This window comes from Equus caballus, chromosome 17, assembly GCF_041296265.1.
Source record: "Equus caballus isolate H_3958 breed thoroughbred chromosome 17, TB-T2T, whole genome shotgun sequence".
Classification (NCBI taxonomy): Eukaryota; Metazoa; Chordata; class Mammalia; order Perissodactyla; family Equidae; genus Equus; species Equus caballus.
Window position 1 is genome coordinate 98913157 of NC_091700.1, and position 18741 is coordinate 98931897.

The 18741-nt window shown below is 50.2% G+C and overlaps 1 protein-coding gene across 15 annotated transcripts in view; it reads left to right on the forward strand.

Annotated features, from left to right (window-relative positions):
- The window catches only part of ARHGEF7 (Rho guanine nucleotide exchange factor 7), a 155577-nt gene extending 143940 nt beyond the window's left edge, over positions 1–11637 (forward strand). For all 15 annotated transcript variants that reach the window (XM_070240471.1, XM_070240474.1, XM_023621846.2 and 12 more), the window contains 3 exons: positions 6724–6823; positions 7795–7849; positions 8761–11637. In XM_070240471.1, the coding sequence (XP_070096572.1) occupies positions 6724–6823; positions 7795–7849; positions 8761–8883 (278 nt within the window). In that variant the 3' untranslated portion in view covers positions 8884–11637. The remainder of the gene's footprint in view (positions 1–6723; positions 6824–7794; positions 7850–8760) is intronic.
- Positions 11638–18741: the final 7104 nt, after the last annotated feature.

The following is an 18741-nucleotide window of genomic DNA, read 5'->3' on the forward strand; positions in this document are numbered from 1 at the left end:
GTAGCTTAGAAAGTCAGACAGCTTCAGGACTGCATGCAGCGAGGTCAGTAGGAAAACCAATAATTCCAAGTATCTGTTCCCAAGTAGCTACTGGACTGTTTATGCCATCTGGAGGTTTCATATTTTTATATCGTTAGTATAAATAAGAAAGCTGAGGAGCAATCTTTTACCATTAGTCAGAGCTCAGTATTAACCCACAGTACAGATGGGGTTTATGTATGTTCAGCCAAATAGCAAATGGAATTTTTGGGGAAATAGGATAACTACGAAGTTCATATACTTAATACCATGCAATGAATTTAGAAGCAATTTTGTTTTATGTTCTACAGAGTAGTCACTTTTGCTGATATTAATAGTAGGACATCTTTTTGTGTGCTTTGAGATGACAGCCACTGGTGTGCTGGCTTCGAGGCCTTTGCCATGGCTCAGTCAACTTGGGTGGCCCATGTCCTGTGCTCTGTGTACCACCATGTTGAATACAGTTGCTGCACTTGGAGTTTTCTTAACACCAGTATCATTTGGATTGTCTTAATAAGCTGTTTTCATTTTCTCTACACCAAGGTTTTGACACTTTCCCATCATTCTTTTTTGTACCAGTTAAAGCCATTTTGATGATGATTTTTGTTGATGCTGAGGTCATTGCAGAATAACAAGCTGGCTTTCTGTTTGTTTGGATTTGTTTTGAATGTCTGCCACCATTAGCTTTTGTGAACTGGTTGGAAGTGTTAGTGCCACAGGCCTGAACACAGTGTTGAGTGGCAGTGGTCATGCTGAAATAGTACCTTATGTTCTTGCAATTCTGTCATATCTACGTGTACAGTTAGTATTATAATGAAAGGATGAAGAATCTGAACTAGAAGGTAGGTTTAAGCCTGGCCCTTTGCAAATGGCCTAAATGGTGTTCCCATTGAATTAACACTTGCCACAAGTATATAAGCTATATCAATTATGTGTTTTGCATAAAATTGCCAAAACACAGTAACGTGTATATAGTGGTATAAGACCTTGAGAAGTGTCTCTATATTGTGCTTTCTATCTGTGAACGGGGAAGCCGTTTTTGGTGGGCAGCTGCCGTTGGAAGACTCCGTTGGATGTATGCCTGAACGTTGCATTGTATTGTACAGTATGCCTATTATTGTTTGTGGTTGCATATGGCAATGAAGTGTTTGTTTTATAAAACAACAAAAAGACATCTGTTATGTACAGTTGAAATAAATTTTGCATTTGCTAGCCCGTGGCTTTTAATATTTGTTACATGGGGGGAGGGGAGTAGCATAGTTTGCAGTTTAATATGATTTGACTGTCCCCTGAATATAGCATCTTCAGAGGAAGGCCAGGCAGTGACACTTTTTGTCCGCCTCGATAGCAAAGCTTGTGCTTTCTTAGGCTAAATGTGCTCCAGACAATACAGAGTCACTCCTTGAACGTTTGTATTTCATCTGTTTCCCTCCAATTTTTTTTTAAATCAAATTTTCAATCACTGGGAGGTTCGTCTTCAGAAAGAAGCATTCTCTCTTTTTTTGTACATAAATGGAAAAAAACCCAGCTTTAAAAATTTTTTATTTAGACTAAGGTCAGTTTTTAATTTTTGTGGGGTGGAGCACATGCCCAGCTGACTAGGAAGAGCACAATGAAAGGAAAGGCCGAGGCACTGCTTCATGCGGGCTGGGAGGAGGCACAACAGACGCAGGGCGTTCGTAAGAGAACTGAGAAAAAGGAATTCGAATCTCAGCATAGCCATAAGTGACAAAGTGGCCTTTTGGAGAGATTTTACTAAGTAGATTTTTAAAAGAGTAATATTTTGCTTCATTGTGAAAGTTATCTTAGTTTCAGTTGAGTGTAATTAGATGCAGATTTTAGAAAGATTACGAATTTAAGAAGTCATGTGAGTTTTGCTACAAATGTCCTAGACCAGACTGGCAGATGTTCTTTTCTGACAAACCTACACTGCTGTTAGGCTTTTACTGTGGGCCAGCTCGCTCACCCATGCACACACCGTGTGAGTGCCTGGGGGGGACAGTCGTGTGTCCTCACATCACGCCTGAGGTGGTGTCGCACAACCAAGACGGCACCCTGGGGTTTGGGTACCACTCTGTTGCTGCCTGGTCAAGTCATCTCTCACTAAGATGGAAGTGTTGGATCAATCTGTGTTTCTCAAACTAAGACCCACAGTTCTCTGTGAGTGTTTTAGGGGGCAGGGTGCTAAGCTCTGGGGATCCGGGGCTGTTTTAGGGGACAGGGTTCTAAGCGTGTCTCCAGCTTCTGGATCACACCTCTGGGTGAGTCCCGCAGGGGTCTCAGCACCTGCTCCCATCCCCATCTGCGCACCGCAGAGCGACCCCTTCTGGTGACAGCGTGGAACTGTCGTTGTGTGTCTGTCAGGGAGCATTGGTGGCTGGATCCAAAGAATCTGCAGACATGTTCTTGGAGTCCTCAAGTTTGAGAGATGCTGGATTGATGCTAAGTATAAATTATTGTTTCGTTATATTTGGTCTCACATTGAGCAACAGCAACAAAACCTACCAGCACTTGAGTGTGTGTATTTATAGATGCAGATAGGATTATGGACTCGTGTGGTACTCCTCCAGCCGCTATCCAGAAAACTGCAAGTGTTAATATTAATGCTGAGAAAAAGAGAGTTCAGCACTCAGATGAATTTAGGAAATGCAGAATTCAAGTTGAATGGGTACTTTTACTGAAAACCTTCTGAAGACCTTCGGCATGCTGATGTGCACGGTGGAGCTCCAGGCGGTGGCTGTAGCGTTGAGCATTGTCCGGAAGTGTGTGCGCCAGGACCCTGTTATCTCCCAGAACACACACCTCTGTGTTTTGTACAAAGTTTGGGAAAGACAGATCTTCACTGTGCTGGAACCATCGTGAACCTGTTCATCTGTGTCTCGGTCCCTTTCGTAGGGTTTAAATAAAGTGATAGAACAGTTTTTGGTAGTTCTGCAGTTAAATTATTTTTCCAACCTAAATAATTCAGGGAAAATGTGCTGTGATGCCTCTAAAAATACTATCATGATCTTGGAGACAACTTGCTAAATCTGTTTCCTAGAACTTTGTTCTTAGAGAAATAGCCAACTTATTAATAAACCTGACTGGAGAATGTTCCTTTATTGTTTTGTTGAAAGACTAAAATATTTTCAGTCATTTTAGAAAAATATGTTATATTGAAATAAGGCAGCTTGTTAGCATCCTATGAATTTGTCTGCAGGCTAATAAATCATCTTCGTTTAGAAGCCTCCTGGCTCACCATCGAATCCATAATGGCATTTTTCACATTGGCACATTTCAGCAATCAAGCAGTTAGTACGTTTTGTTTATAATATAACATTCTCTAACTTACATTTTTATAATCTGTTGTTAAATTCTTGTATGCTTAAGTGTATTTGCAAAACTAAGACCTTTGTCATGCGTGTGCACTGGTTGCACCAGTTCTTACAGGTTTTGTCCCTCTGATTTACTTAGGTCACACAACGGAATTTAAGGCTTTCATGTTTATGAGTTCATCTGGCAAAAAGATATTTATCAAATGTAATTTTTACATCAGTCCTCAGAACAGCCCTGCAGAGGTAGTTGGTTTGGTCCTCCTGTTTTTCGAATAATGGGATTGAGCCTCGGGCTCAGTGCCGGGCCGAGTGGACTGAGGACCTCCGCGGACAGGCCGAGTGGAGTTCGGTCATCCGAGCACCTCTGCAGGGCAGCAGCCCACGTCTGCTGTCCGACCCCTTCTCTACAAGCAGACATCCCTTGTGATTCTATTTCATATCTTCTTTGAACATTTTAATGGTGGAAACGCATAAGGTAAATAGGTTGCCTAGGAAGCTAGAAGATGCAGAAATAATTGAAAAGACATACATTGACTTTAATCTTCCTGTTACGTAAGAAAATTTTCAACCCGTTGTCTCATAGCTAATCCATTGGAGGAAATGTGTTACAAACTGGCTGTGACAGATCCACAACTGATGCCTTCTTGATTTGACTGATGCACAGTCAGCAACTCTCTGGGCTCCAAGCAGGTGACAGGGGAAAATCCAGGAGCAGGCTGAGTTGTCCCACGTCACTAGTTTGCTTCTCTTCATGGGGAAACTTAAAGCGAAGCCATTGGCTTTCTACACGTATGATGCACACATCTGACTCCTGATGAATCTGTTTCTAGTTTTAGGGAAGATGCACATGAATTAACTTTTCCTTGTATGAACGTGGGTAACATTCACATTTGTATCAACAGCACAGGATTTTCCTTGGCCTTCAGAATTCTTAAGACTGCTGGTGTCCCTGTGCTTTCTTGGGAATCTGTTTCACACATCTACTTCCTTATTTCCCACGTGGCCCGGATGTCCCAGAGGCATCCCCATTAAGCGAGAGAGGCCTAGAAGAAGTCAGCCGGCACCGGCCGCCCCCCGTGGAGCCCTGGCACCTGGAGCAGGTCATAGTCCGGGGAGGTGGATTGTTGTCAGCATGACAGCATTTTTAAAAAGGTCTCCCTTTCTGGGACCATGTCTTGGAGGACATGACCTTCTGTCTGAAAAGCAGTTCCCTGGCTGTGCAGGTCACTGTGTGAAAAGGTGGAGTGTGGCCTTAACGAGGGGTATGATGGAAGAAAGCGACAGATGTGCTGGTCCAGGATTTGCAGTGCGGTGTGAAGCATGAAAACGCTGCGGGCAGTCCTCTGAAATGTACTTGACAAGTTTATGTACAAATGTGCTCCTGTCTGCCAGCTCACTGCAGCTTGAGAGAGAATTCTAGGTACTGCATTTGACTGTGATGCTAAAGTTACTCTCAGTACACATAGAAGCCCTTCCCTTTACTGATGTAAAGTGGATATCTATATCTCTGTCTCGATCTTGAAGTTTGTGCTAGCACAGAATTGTACTGGCTTACCCAGAGCTTAATCTTCCTGCTCCTGGGATAACCAGGCAGGAGGTCCACATCTTAGTTTTGTTTGGCTCCTGACGCCACGGTTTCACAGTGGGCTTGTGTTGATACTCCTCCCAGTCTGGGAGATGGGGACAGAGTGGGTCTGCAGATGTCCATGGCGGCAGGGACGGATGTGGCCAAGGCCCCGTGGCTGGTACACTCCTGTCCCTTGCTCTGTAGCTTGCTGTTGTGGAGATGGTGGAGCTGCTCCCGGGCCATTGTGACATTTTGTGAACCCTCTTGTCATCAAGCGTTGACAGTAATTGTTAATCTTGTTCCATTCAGAGGAGTAAAAGCCCGCAATAAAATGCTGGTGAAGCTATTCCTTAAACTGATATCTTTAAAACATTGTGTTATACTGAACGTCCCTCTGATACGATGATGAACAGGTGCCGTCTTGTGACTTGACAGACTTTTAGGAAGACAAACCAAAGGTAAACCAGGAAAACAGCAGCACGTCGAAGCACCATCTCTATAATTAATTGCACGTCACACACCAAGCGTATTTTTTTAATGGAGAAATGTTTAATTTATCACAATACCACTTGCAAGTGTTTGTATTCTGTGATAGAATTATATCCTTGAAATTTTCATCTGATGTAATTTTTCAAAAATATAAATGATGTATGTTAATAGTGCTGTATAGCCTTTAAGGAGAGATTATTTATTTATTTGTTTATTTAATAGATGTTCTAATCTTCCGGGGAAGGTTATTGGATTGGCCCTGAGCTAACATCTATTGCCAGTCTTTCTCTTTTTCTTTTTTCCTCTCCAAAGCCCCAGTACAAAGTTGTATATCCTAGTTGTAAGTCCTTCTAGTTCTTCTGTGGGATGCCGCCACAGCATGGCTTGATGAGTGGTTGTAGGGCCACACCTGGGATCTGAGCTGGCCAACCCCAGGCCACCGAAACAGAGCACGCAGACAATTGCTGCACCGCTGGCCCCAGGAGAGATTGTCTTAGGAGAGATTATTTTCTTCCTTCATCGTTAAATAAGATTTGATTCTCTTTTTTCACCTTTTAAGATACATTTTTGGGTTCCCCAGTTAATTCCTAGCATACCTATTTTGCAGCAAACATTGATTGAGACACCGTCCTAGGTTCAGTGGCATGAACGTTCCTAGGTTCAGTATCCTAGGTTGGTTAAGTGGCATGCACGTTCCTCTGATGTTGTGAACAATTCACTTCCTTCCATTGAGAAAAATGTTCATATTCCAGGGAATGCAGAATAAAGTTTTCATAAAAGAGCCAAGTAATAAACTTCACTTTTTTCTAAACCCTGTGCTGTAACATCTGTAACTGTTACTGTGGAGTTAAATGTTTGAACTGCCAGTTCACTGGACACTCAGTGATTTATAGACGCTCAGTGTGTGTGTACTGCAGAGTCTGGTAGGTCTTTCTAAAGTTCCTGGAACACTATGGCTCAAAATTTGGTTGATTTGGATACCTATTCCAAAAAAATCTGAATATTCCAGAATATGCAGGGCACTATAGTCAACCTTTACTACCTATTGAAAATTTCAGAATTTAAAAGATCCATAATCCAGATTCAATTAATAAATTGCAAAAAGGCTAACATTTCCTCTTCTCTATAATGCTTTAGGCGTGAAAAGACTGGGTTCAGTAGACGTTGTTAGAGAAAACTGGTAAAAGTTGCCATTCCCTATTTTGTCTGGAAAGTATTCTTTTAATGTACAGTCCCTGGGATTTAATACTAATATGTAAGTAGTATTTATAGTCAAGTTTTTTTAGTTCCGCCATGAATTCACCTGTGGGTTTTTTGTTTTTTTAATGATGGTAGGTTCACGCAAAGAATCTGCTCCACAAGTTTTGCTTCCAGAAGAAGAGAAGATTATAGTCGAAGAAACTAAAAGTAACGGTCAGACAGTGATAGAAGAAAAGTAAGATATATTCTAGTATTTTAAAGCAGGCATGTCTCTACAGAGGGGAGTGGGGTATGGGGGTGCATGGTGGGGAGGGGTGGGGCATGGAAGGGAAGGGTGGGAGTGTGGGGGTGCATGGAGGGGAGGGGTGGGGCATGGAAGGGAAGGGTGTGAGTGTGGGGGTGCATGGAGGGGAGGGGTGGAGGCATGGAAGGGAAGGGTGGGAGTGTGGGGGTGCATGGAGGGGAGGGGTGGGGCATGGAAGGGAAGGGTGGGAGTGTGGGGGTGCATGGAGGGGAGGGGTGGGGCATGGAAGGGAAGGGTGGGAGTGTGGGGGTGCATGGAGGGGAGGGGTGGAGGCATGGAAGGGAAGGGTGGGAGTGTGGGGGTGCATGGAGGGGAGGGGTGGGGGCATGGAAGGGAAGGGTGGGAGTGTGGGGGTGCATGGAGGGGAGGGGTGGGGCATGGAAGGGAAGGGTGGGAGTGTGGGGGTGCATGGAGGGGAGGGGTGGGGCATGGAAGGGAAGGGTGGGAGTGTGGGGGTGCATGGAGGGGAGGGGTGGGGCATGGAAGGGAAGGGTGGGAGTGTGGGGGTGCATGGAGGGGAGGGGTGGGGCATGGAAGGGAAGGGTGGGAGTGTGGGGGTGCATGGAGGGGAGGGGTGGGGCATGGAAGGGGGAGTGGGGGCATGGGGATGCACTGAGGGGAGGGGTGGGGGCGTGGGGGCGCCTGGAGGGGAGGGGAGGGGGAGTCTGGCTTCAAAAACGACTGCTGCTTTCATCGTGGGTTGCCGTTGACTTGCCTGGGCTCTCCCCTCCCGTGCACAGAAGCTGGCTGCTCTGACATGCGTGGGCTTAGGTCTTCAGGAAACGGGGCAGAGCAGCACCGTTCACTTCACCTGGTGGTGTCTTGTCTCCTGGGAAGGTGCTTCTGTGTGTCCTCTTCATCCCTCTTTCTTGTTCTGGAGTTCATTCTGTTTTCTCTTTCAGGAGTCTTGTTGATACTGTCTATGCGTTAAAGGATGAAGTCCAAGAGTTAAGACAGGTGAGTCATAATTAGTTTTCATAATCTTTTTTTTAATGGGGGAAAAGAGGAAAACACTATGTTAAAAATGAAGCTGGTCGTCCATAAGCAAAATAGTACAGAAAGGAGGGCCTGTCTTTCCGAATTCCAGTAGATCAGATAATTGGTGTTCTATGAACGTGATAGACCAGGAAATGAATTTTTAAAGTGACTTATTTAAACTCTTTCTTTTTAATATATTATTTTTCACATCATCAACCATCTCAGAGTCTGTTGGAATTAGTGTTTAAAATATCTAGAATTCCATCTAGTCAGTAATTTTATCAGGCTCCTGCTGTGACACTTCTCCTCCACTTTTCTTGTATAACACATGGTCTTTGTTCTTAAGAAACCAGGTCAACGAATCAGTTAAACTTAACTAACCCAGTCTGTTTTGTATGTTTGTATATTATTTGTCTGTACAAGTGGCCTTGCTCTCCGAGGAGGGGCGGTACGTCCTGCCCCCAAGGCGGGAGGTGTGAGGGGAGGCGGAGGAGAGCGTGAGCGCAGTGGTCTGGGCTGCACAGAGTGCTGGGGTGCCCGCCGGGCCCCTGGACGCGCTCAGAGCTGCTCCTCTTAGCCCCTCAGCAGCGTCCGCGGTGGCTGCGGGACTTCACCTCCTCCTTTGAGATTTTCGGGTTCGATTGTTAGGAACAGGAGACATTAGGGCTGTTTCTCCTCCTGGGGTTGTCTTGGCTCCCAGGACAGCTGTGCAGTCAGGAGCCCTGAGCGTCTCTGTGGACGTGGGCAGTTCTGTTAAACACACCGTGACCGCAGCCCAGGGCAGACTCCAGCCCGGCGTTTCATCCGCGAGGCGCCCAGGTCTCCTGGGGAAAGGGAAGTCCTCTTCTCTGCCAAGGATAGTGAGTGTCCTGTGTGTGCTTCCTCTACAGGACAACAAGAAGATGAAGAAGTGTCTGGAGGAAGAGCAGAGAGCGCGCAAAGACCTGGAGAAGCTGGTGAGGAAGGTCCTCAAGAATCTCAACGACCCCGCGTGGGACGAGACCAACCTGTGAGGGACGCCCTCCGTTCCGCCCTGAGGCCGGCTCAGCCCAGGCCGCCAGCCCCGGCCCCAGCTGGGCAGGGCTGGCCCAAAGTCATCTTCCTCTGCGTGGACAAGCTGGAGTTCATCACACTGTCCTGAAGAATCCAGACACGAGGTGTAGACCCTGAGGACTGAACTGCATTACCTGACTCTGTTAACATGGCGATTACCTCATTTTGCAATAAGCGCAGTGACTGACTACGAGTCCTGGTCCTTCAGGCTTTACTGAGCAGATAGAAATATCATACAGACGTGTTTCCTGTAAATGCTCTCTTTTGAATGCGTATCCACGACTCTGCTGTCAGGGCTGATGCCCGTCCGAGAATTCCCTTCCCACTAACCGCCCTGGTCCGCGGACTAGAGCCGTGTCCACACACTCCAGGGAGCAGGCCGTGGAGGGCCGGGGGCTCGCGGTGGATGCCCGACTTGTTCTCCGCAGCGCTCCGGGAGGAGGCTCCTCAGCATCGCATCTGAGGGTGCCTGACGGACTGACCTTACTTATGTCTGCAGAGATACTTAGTACCATTTGAACGTCTTCTGTGAAAGCCGTGTCGCAGTCCCCGGCCAGCAGTGGTCCCCAGGGCCGCGCTCTGGCCGAGTGAGGGAGCGTCTGAGCCTCAGCCAGGAGTCGGAGTTGTCACACCCCCACCACCGTGTCCCCCTCCGGGTGCACACTCTGCCTGCCTCCCGTGAATACCGTCAGCATCGGGGCGTCCTCACAGCCTCTGGGACATCACAGACTTGTATGCTCTGGGCCAGGGTGATCACTTGACAAGGTGCACTGTTTTGTCCTCCCCTCAAAAGAGAAAGCTTCACTAGGACCTGTAAATAAAGTGTGTTATTTATTACATCTCACTGCAGCTGATGAAGACGAGCCAGGGTGACCGTGAGCTGCCCCGATGGGTAGGCTGCCTCTGTCGGGCCGATGTGAGCTCAGATCTGTTTGCCATCAGGGCGCAGCAAGCACTGCAGTCACGCATCGCTTAATGACGGGGCTACGTTCTGAGAAATGAGCTGGTGGGCAGTTTGGTGGTTGTGGGAACATCATAGAGCGCACTTAGACAAACCTAGATGGTACAGCCTGCTGCCCGCGTAGGCTGTGTGGTGCTCACCTTATGGGACCACTATCGTGTATGCAGGTCTGTCATTGACCACAATGTTGTCATGTGGCGCATGAGCGTGCTTCAGCACTCGCTGGGGAAAAAAGTGTTTCCCTCTTTCTGCAAGAATAAAGCAATATAATTCTTCAATTCCACCTAAGTAATGCAAGTGTAACATGGGTCCATCCCCCCAGTCCAAATGGAGCAGGAAGCCTGTCCCAGCCCGGCTCCGCGGGGCATTCGAAGCCGCAGCAGCCCCTGGCGGGCGGCTCAGCCATAGAGCCCAGCCTCCGCTCTGCCTCAGAGACGGCAGTGAAGGCACAGGAGCTTGCTGTGCGTTGCCCTTCTCTGAAGAGGTCGATTTTAGAGCAAGATAAGCTTTTTCACAGAGCCACTGTTACATCTTTAAAAACCAAACTTGCAGTGCCGTGCATTAGAGACTTCTCAGAACTACCCATTTGGCATCAGATGTGACTTTCAGTGACGTGATCTGTTGGTCAGGAGATCCTTTCACTGCATCAGAATCTTCTGGTGCCCTTGAACTGGGCAGCTTTGGAACTGGCGGTGGTCTGGTTTCCCCGGTTCTTGTTCCTCGCGCCCGCTGATCAGTCTCTGCCTGCCTGTCCCCCGCGGTAGGTCGGCTGCTTGAGCCTGGCCCCTCCCAGCTCTGTGCTCAGCAGGTGTCTGGGGCCCAGCGTTGACCTGCCCACACTAGACCTTTCAACCAGAATTGCCAACTTCCTGTACTTAGCATTTCGTTCATTAGTGCTAAGACTAGAGAAGATTTTTTTTTTGTAAGTCCTATTTTTACATTTTTTGTTGATGCATAAGACATTGCAGTGGAAAACAGTTAAATCTGAGTGTACTGAAGTTTGCTGTCTTAAGCAAATTTTAACTCAGGAACAACATTCGTCGCCTGATCCCTCCCTCACTTTGGGATGGGTGATGTTGCCGTCAGCATCCCCGGACGGGTCTCAGAGGGAACCTGCCTTAACGGTTGACACACCGAGTGAGAGCGCTTGTGTGTCCCGTCCCTCCCCTGAGCGGGGCGGCCGTCGGGATGCTTGTGTGATGCATTACCTTTTCTTCATGTGGACCCAGTATTTTACTTGGCTTTTAGGGAGCAGAGAAGATGCACCTGAGAGCAGTTCTACACACCTGCCCTGTTGTGAGCAGACCGCATCTGTTTCTCCATGTGACCTTCCGGGGGGTTGGGAATTGATGGGGATGTTAGAAAGGGGCACTGTTCACCCTAGGGGCCACTGCTCTGCTCTCACCCTTCACGCACGAGGAGACAAGCCATTTCCTATCCCGAGATATGAAGCACTTTCAGTTCCACGTGATGTTGCGATGTGGCGTCAGAGACTGTCCATCGTGCTTTGCGGTGTGTGTGCCTGCCCACGTGCGCCCGCGTCCTGGACGTTGAGTGCCTCCCGGCTGTGTGCTCGCTTCCCGATGCCCCTCACTTCTCCACTTTCCTGGGACACGCAGAGGCCACCTGTACAGCTGTGGGACACTTCACGAAAATGCCACAGACGGTGTCCTGGCATTGACTACTCATGCTACATTGTAATTATTAAACTGATGACTTTTCTTACGTTACAAATACATCACGTTATCTTCCATGATGTGTTTTTGGTGTGCATGTCACCTTCACACTTTCTTTTGACTTTTTTATATTTTTAAATTCTGGTGTGAGTTTTTGACACTGGAAAATATCACATTTGCCTTGAAAATCTTGGGTTTGGGAATATTTGAAGATAAGTAAGATTAAAAAGGAAAAGTCGAGGCGAGGAAGAGCTGACCTGCTCGGTGTGCCTCCACTTGTCTGCCTTCGTGGAGTGGTGGCTTTCACCCCTCAGGATGCTCAGTAGACCGTGGTGAGGGGTTGAATAAGTGAAAGCATTTTTAAGATTCCTGTGGGGTCCTTGTAAGAACGTCATATGACGAAAGAGAGGTGCTCGTCTGTCCGAACTGCGCCCGTCCCTGGCACTCCCTCCAGGCAGGGCCACGGTCCAGCTCAGAGGGCTGGAGATGGTACTCAGGGAAGAGAGGGGAGTGTCTACGAGTTCCCGCAGCATGTCCCTTCCCCTCCCACAACTCCCGCTTAGACCTAAGGAGCTGAGCATAGCACAGTCACCGTTGCCACTATAGTTTTCTGTTCGGTAACGTCGTAACCACCACTTTGTCATCCTTCTACCAGATTTTTGGGAGAATTGGTAGGTATCTTGCAGAAAAAACAGTCTTTCTTGATGCTTGTATAAGTCGGTCCATGTGGTGGTTCACGTTTTTCATAGTCCCAGAAGAAATTCTCCCTTGGCCTCCAGAAGGCAAGCCTGCGAGGTAGTGAGGACGTACAGCGAGGCCAGCCCCGCAGCCGTGAACGCTAGCGTGTCCCAGCCGAGGGCGCCGACCTGTGATGAGGGAGCCCTCGCTGGACGTGGGGTGTCTCTGGAAGGGGGGCCTGAGGACCAGATGAAGGCACCGCTGCCCAGTGCGTCCATGCGCCTGGCTCGCCTCACAGCCTCTCTGGGTGGAGTGACTGTTGCACGGGCACCTAGCCACCAAGAACCAAAATGCAGCCTGTATCCCAAGTGTGGAGGGTTCCCATCATCGTTTCAGGCTAAAGCGAGTGGGTATTCAAAAATGCGCTTGTGTTGGTTTGCATTGTGAAGGGGATGTGTGGTGCCTTCGAGACCCCTAATTCAAATTGTTCGTGTGCCAGGGGCAGTTTAGGCATTTATATTTATATTTTTCTTGCCCGTCTGTAATTATAAATTTCTGCTCATAGGGAAAATACAAACCACACAAGGATACAAAGTAAAAGCGGGCATCCCTCTCGCACCCCCCTCCCCCAAAGCGGCTGATGTGATGTGTCTTACTCATTCTTTTGTTCTTCTGGGCAAATGCAGATATGGGGGGGCAGTGACTTTCTTCCCCACAAACACCACAAATGAGATCCCATTGAGTATATTCTTCTCTAACTTGCCTTTTAAAAAAGTCTATGTGGGAAAAATCATAAATCCCCATACCACATCATAAACAAAAATAATCCCAGGTATATTAAAGACCTATATATGAAAAACTTGAAAGTTCTAGAGGAAAATGCAGAATTTTTATGACCTTTTGCTAAGATTGCCTTTGTTTGAACGTACTTTAGGTGTCTTTCCATACAGGTGTGTGTAGGTGACCCGGTGTGTTGACAGCTACCTAACTGTTTATTCTGGTCACTGGTGAGAGAGGCCTGGGAGGCTCCGGGGTGGTCCGTGTGCACAGCTGCAGCAGCCGGGCGGGGAGCGGCTACGTCATCCACTCCTGGGGACGTACTGTGCATCTTTAAATTTTTACAGAATTTCCCAGATCCCTAGAAGGTGTTTTAGAAGTGACATCCTTGGCACTTTTACAGGTCTAGTTTCTCCAAAAAGGAATCGAGGTCTAAATGCCGTCTGAAACCTTCTCTTCGTTCCCGATACGTTCGTGTCGATGCTGTTGGCTCCATGATGAACATGCCATTGGGAGAAGAGGGGTTGCCCCTGCGCATCCATCTCTGTGATATGTCTTTCTGTCCTTAGGCTCTTTCTCGGCAGATTTCTCGTGTGTTGCAATAATTACCTTTATAAGCAATAAAGCTAGCCCTCGCTCTACCTCCACGGCCTCCTCACCAGCCTCGTCTCCCGGCCCCTTCCTCTAGAGCCGATCTTCAGCACACGGTGGGCGGGCTGCTCCTGGGCACTGGTGGTTCCCGCCATGCTCCCCTCTGCCGTGGGGTGGGGTCGTTGCCGCCTGCCCTTAGGGTCCTGTGTGCAGCTGGCCCGGGCTTGCCCTGGAAGGCCTGTGCTGCGTTACGGGGGTCTGCATCACTCTAAGATGGCGCTCTCCTTTCTAGGTTGGAAAGTGACAGGTATTTTCAGTGTTTTTCGGACGTGGTTGGAATTCCACCAGAGGAAGGTGAGGGCCCAGGAGCGAGATGCTGGACAGATTCTGAAAACTGCTCAGACAGCAGCATGGAATAAAAGGAAGTGTTGCCCTTTTAAAGAGTTACCCCACGTACAGATTATGCCAGGATGCCCTTTCTGTAGACTTTGTTGGATGATAATCATCTGGGCTCTGCCGGAGCTGAAATTGATGCTGTTTAATTTCTCCCTAACTTAGATGCAATAGTTAATTAACTTGATTTTATTTGTAAACAAAAGGGGTTGGTGTTTAATAGCTGGAAGGAGGAATGAAGTGGTGACTCTTTTGCATATGGCAACACTGCAAAATTAAAAGCTGGTGGCCGCACAGGATGAGGGAGTTAATGGCTCAGGGATGCCCCGCCCTGACGGTGCTGCCAGTGTAACTGGCCGGCTGGGGTTGTGTGGTTGGGAGCCTCACACAGAGGGAGGGCAGGGAGGGGGATGGGGCCTGAGACCACACCAGCCAGCGGGCGCCGTCTGAGCCACATGGCCCGTGGGGGTGGGGGAGTCGTAGACCCTGGTCTGACCCGGACCCCCCTGGAATCCACAATGCTTTTGGTTTGTTTTGTCTTCTTTTCCAACAGCCGTATTAGATAGGTGTTTCTTACGATTTTATTTTTGAAGACCTTTTCTTCTCTAGTGATTGTCCCTGCACTATCGTTAACACAGCTGTGTGAGTTTCATGTGGCCGCTGTAACCAGCACCACACGCTGGGTGGGCTCCAACAGCAGACCTTTATCGTCTCCCAGTCGTGAGGCCAAGAGCCTGGAATCGGGCGTCAGCCGGGTCATGCTCCCTGTGGAGGATCCAGGGAGGACCTTCCTGCTGCTCCCGGCTCCTGGTGGTTGTGGCAGTCCCTGGAGTCCTTGGCTTGTGGCCTCATCGTTCCAATCTCTGCCTCCGTCGGCGCGTGGCCGTCGTCCCTCCGTGTGTGTGTGTCTTCACAGGCTGTTCTCTGTGTCTCTTTTCTCTTCCCAGTGGTGCCCCAGTCACATGGGATGAGGGCCCACCGTGAGTGTGACCTCATCTTAAACTGACCACATCTGCAATGACCCTAATTCCAAATAAGGTCACATTCACAGGTCCTGGGGGTCAGGGCTTCAATGTGTCATTTTGGGGGCAACACAGTTCAACTCGTAGCAATGGGGAGAGTGGACCCGCATCCCTAGCCATCGGCCTGATGCCCTGCCTTCTGCTAGGCATGCCTGCCCTCGCGGAGGCCCCCGGAGCATGGCTACAGTGGCGAACTAACTCCCATGCGGTGCTTAGTGATGAAGGGTGAGTAGTGAGTGGGGCCCGCAGAGGTGGTACTGGGTCCCAACGGTGCTTTTCCTATTTCGGAAAACACACAACTACATTTTCCCGTGGAGAGACTGTCCCATCCATGACAGCAAATGCTCTTAGATAGATTAGTGAGTTGCTGAGTATCACGTGGGAACGGGACTCAGGACCAACAAAGGGGGAGACCAGCCCAGGCCAGGCTGGTGCTTCCTCCTCCTGTCCGCTACACCTCTGTCCCCCACAGGCCTGGCCTGACCGGTCAGCGAAGTGGACAGCAGCTTCACGGGGTCCGTGGTGGCCCTGCAGTCCTGGCCGTCACCATCACCTGACGTGCCTCCAAGGGTCTCCCCAGACAGTGGCGCTCTGCGGGTCACAGCTGGTGGGGGGAAGGGGCATCTCCTCGTCCTGTGGCCTGAGGTGGAATCTGGTGACGAGGAGTCATCCTTTTTCTTCCTTTGGCCCCACAAACACCACTATAACCACGTTCTGTGTTCAAGAGGTGGCCTGAGCCCCAGTGCAGTGGCCTGCGCTGTCCCCTTAGCCCAGGCAGCCTTCTCTGTCTTCACCTGAATCAATCCTTGCAAATCTCAGACCCTCTTTCACTTCTCCTGGAAGCCTGTCGGGAGCACCCCCTGCCCGCCAAGGGTCTTCTCAGCCTCCTGATGCAAACTCCATCCTTCGAGCAACCGCGTGACTGTCTTCACTCATTCCCTGGGAGCTTGTTGAGAGATGAACGTGCACCACCTTCTGCCATGGTTTGTTCCTGCTTCGATTCAAACGGCCAGGAGAGAGAGCCCGATGCCTCCATCTGGGGACCCTCATAACTGCTGGTGGGAACACAGAATGGTGTAGACACTTTGGGTAATAGTTTGGCTGTTCCTCAGAAAGACTCAACAAAATTCTACTCCTAGGTGTGTACCCAAGAGAACTGAAAACACGTCCACACAAAACCTTGTATGTGAATCTTCATAGCAGCATCACACATAACAGCCAAAGAGCAGAAGCCACCCAAATAGCCACAACGGATAAATGGATGAACAAAATATGGTCCATCCATACCATGGAATATTACTCAGCCACGAAAAGAATAAGGTTCCGACACATGCTACTTACTACCTAGACGGAACTTGAAACATGTACATGAAAGAACCAGGCACAAAAGACCACACATTGTGTGATTCTGACGATGTGAAATGTCCAGCGAGGCAAATCCAGGAGACAGGAGGTGGTGAGGTTAGCCTAGGGAGGGGTGAAGGGAGAAACAGCAAGTCACGTCAGTGGGTGCAGCATTTCTTTCTGGGCTCAGGAAAATGTTGTCAAAGGGATTGTGGTGATGGTTGCAAACGGTGAATACACTGAACACTATTGAATTGTAAGCTTTGAATGAAGTGAATGGTACATGAGTTACATGCAGTGGCAACAGCGCAGCCCAGGGCTCTATTGGACAATGGGCGACAGGCTGACACGGGGGCCACTGCAAGCCCATCCTAACCCTGGAAGTCCTCTGGATGTGGGCACCACCGTGTCAGTCATGTGTCAGTGAGAGTGCATCATCGCCCTGATGTTAGAAGGAAATTGAGGCCCCGAGAGGCTTGGTCACATGGCTAACGAAGGTGGGTCTCAAAGCCCACTTTGATGTTGCATGAGCAGTGGAGGGGCCGCCAGAATCCCGTGTTCCACCACTGAGAGCCCACGCTTTCAGGTCATCCTTGTCGTTTCATCCCACAGACTCTGCACGTCCCCGTGGCTGATGCCGTCTCCTGGCCCCCACCTCCCACGTGGGTGCACTGTGCCTTCTGGAGCTCCATCAGTAGGCTGGCACTCTGCTGTTGCCTTCACCCTCTCTGCTCCCCTGCAGCCTAGTGGGCGCTGGTTGGCCTCCCTGCAGCTTGGGTCCTTGACTTTCCCGGCCCCAGCCACCTGCTCCTGGGGGTCACACCAGGACAACCCGCACCACAGCTTCCACTCTGAACCTCCCATGTGATCACGGCTTCCTGCGGAGGGCCCGCTGCTCTGACATCACCGCCAGCCCTTCCACCCCAGTGGGACTAGGGCTTCATGCCTCCTCCTCTCCGCAGCCTCTCGCACGTTTTCATCCCTCATCTCCCGGTGTGTCCTCGTGGGCCCCTTCCTGGCTAAATCCTGCTGGTACAACCATGCCTCCTCCTCTGGCAGAAACCATGGCCGGGTGAAGTCCGCTGTCCCTGCTCCTCACCCCAGTGATTGGGCGAGTGTGACGAGGGACACATCAGCCAGCAGCCGTGCTGGCCCCCGGGCAGGCGGTGTCCTCCATCTGCTGCTCCTGGTGACCATATTCTGCCGCCTGGCTGCCCTTGCGCACTCCTTGCTTCCTGAGCTCATCTGGTCCCCCCCTCCCTGCAGATCAGTGCTTCCCTCTCTCATGTTCTGCAACACGGTGCCACGCTGGGCCTCCCGCTGCCCAGCTGCCCATCCTGTTTGCCCAGGGCACCCTCCCCAGAGGCACGCTCCCGGTGCTGTCACAGATGCTGATGGCTTTCCATTCCCGCTGCCTGCTGTGCACGCCTCGCTGGGACCTCGGCCCCAACCAGACACACGGACACAATGTCTATGTGGCCTGTCCACTCCAGGGGATCCCAGTGTCACCTTTAACGTGGCAGCTCCGCCCTCCAGCCTCTCGGGTGACCCCGTGGTTTCTCACTGACTTGTTTCCCGCCCTCACAGTCCACATGCAATCCATTAGCTAGTTACTGTCAGCCAGTCACAGCTCTAAAATGACAGGCTAAAAGCACTCCCTGGTTACCCCGGCCCACCCTTGCTTTCTCCTGGATGATTACGTTATCCGCCCCGAGCTTGCTCTTGCCTCCTTGCGCTCTGTCATCAACACAGCCAGAATGATGCTGTTGAAACATGATCCAGTTTCTCCTCTGCACCACGTCCTGTCCTAGCACCTCCCTCCCTCCATGTGAGGCCACAGTCCTTGCGGCCACCTGCACGCTGGCTTGTGATTTCGCCTCTGTGACATCTCCCGTCCTACTTCACTCGTGCGCTGGCCTCCTGCTGGCTCTCAGGCCCAGGCCTGCCTCCCTCGGGGGGCTCTGCCCTCTCTGCCCCTCAGCCCTGCACCCGCTCCCCAGCTTCCTTCCCAGCCCGCACGCACGGTCTGACTCCAGGTGCCCATTCACAAGTGGAATAGAGCATGGCTCCTGCCCCCAGGCCCCGCAACAGCTCGTCATCCTCTCCCCTTCTCCCCCTCTCCCCCACTCCTCCTCTCTCCCTCTTCTCTCCCCATCTGCCCCTCTCCTCCTCTCCCCACTCCCCATCTCCCCCCTCCTCTCCCTGTCTCCCCCTTTCCCGCTCTCCCCGCTCCCCGTATCCCCCTCTCCTCCTCTCCTGCTCTTCCCCCTCCCCCTCTCCTTCTCTCTCCCTGTCCTCCTCTCTTTCAGCGCGTCTCTGACCTGACCCGAGGGGTCTGTTCTGTCTCCTTCCACGGGAATGTATGTCCCCGATGGC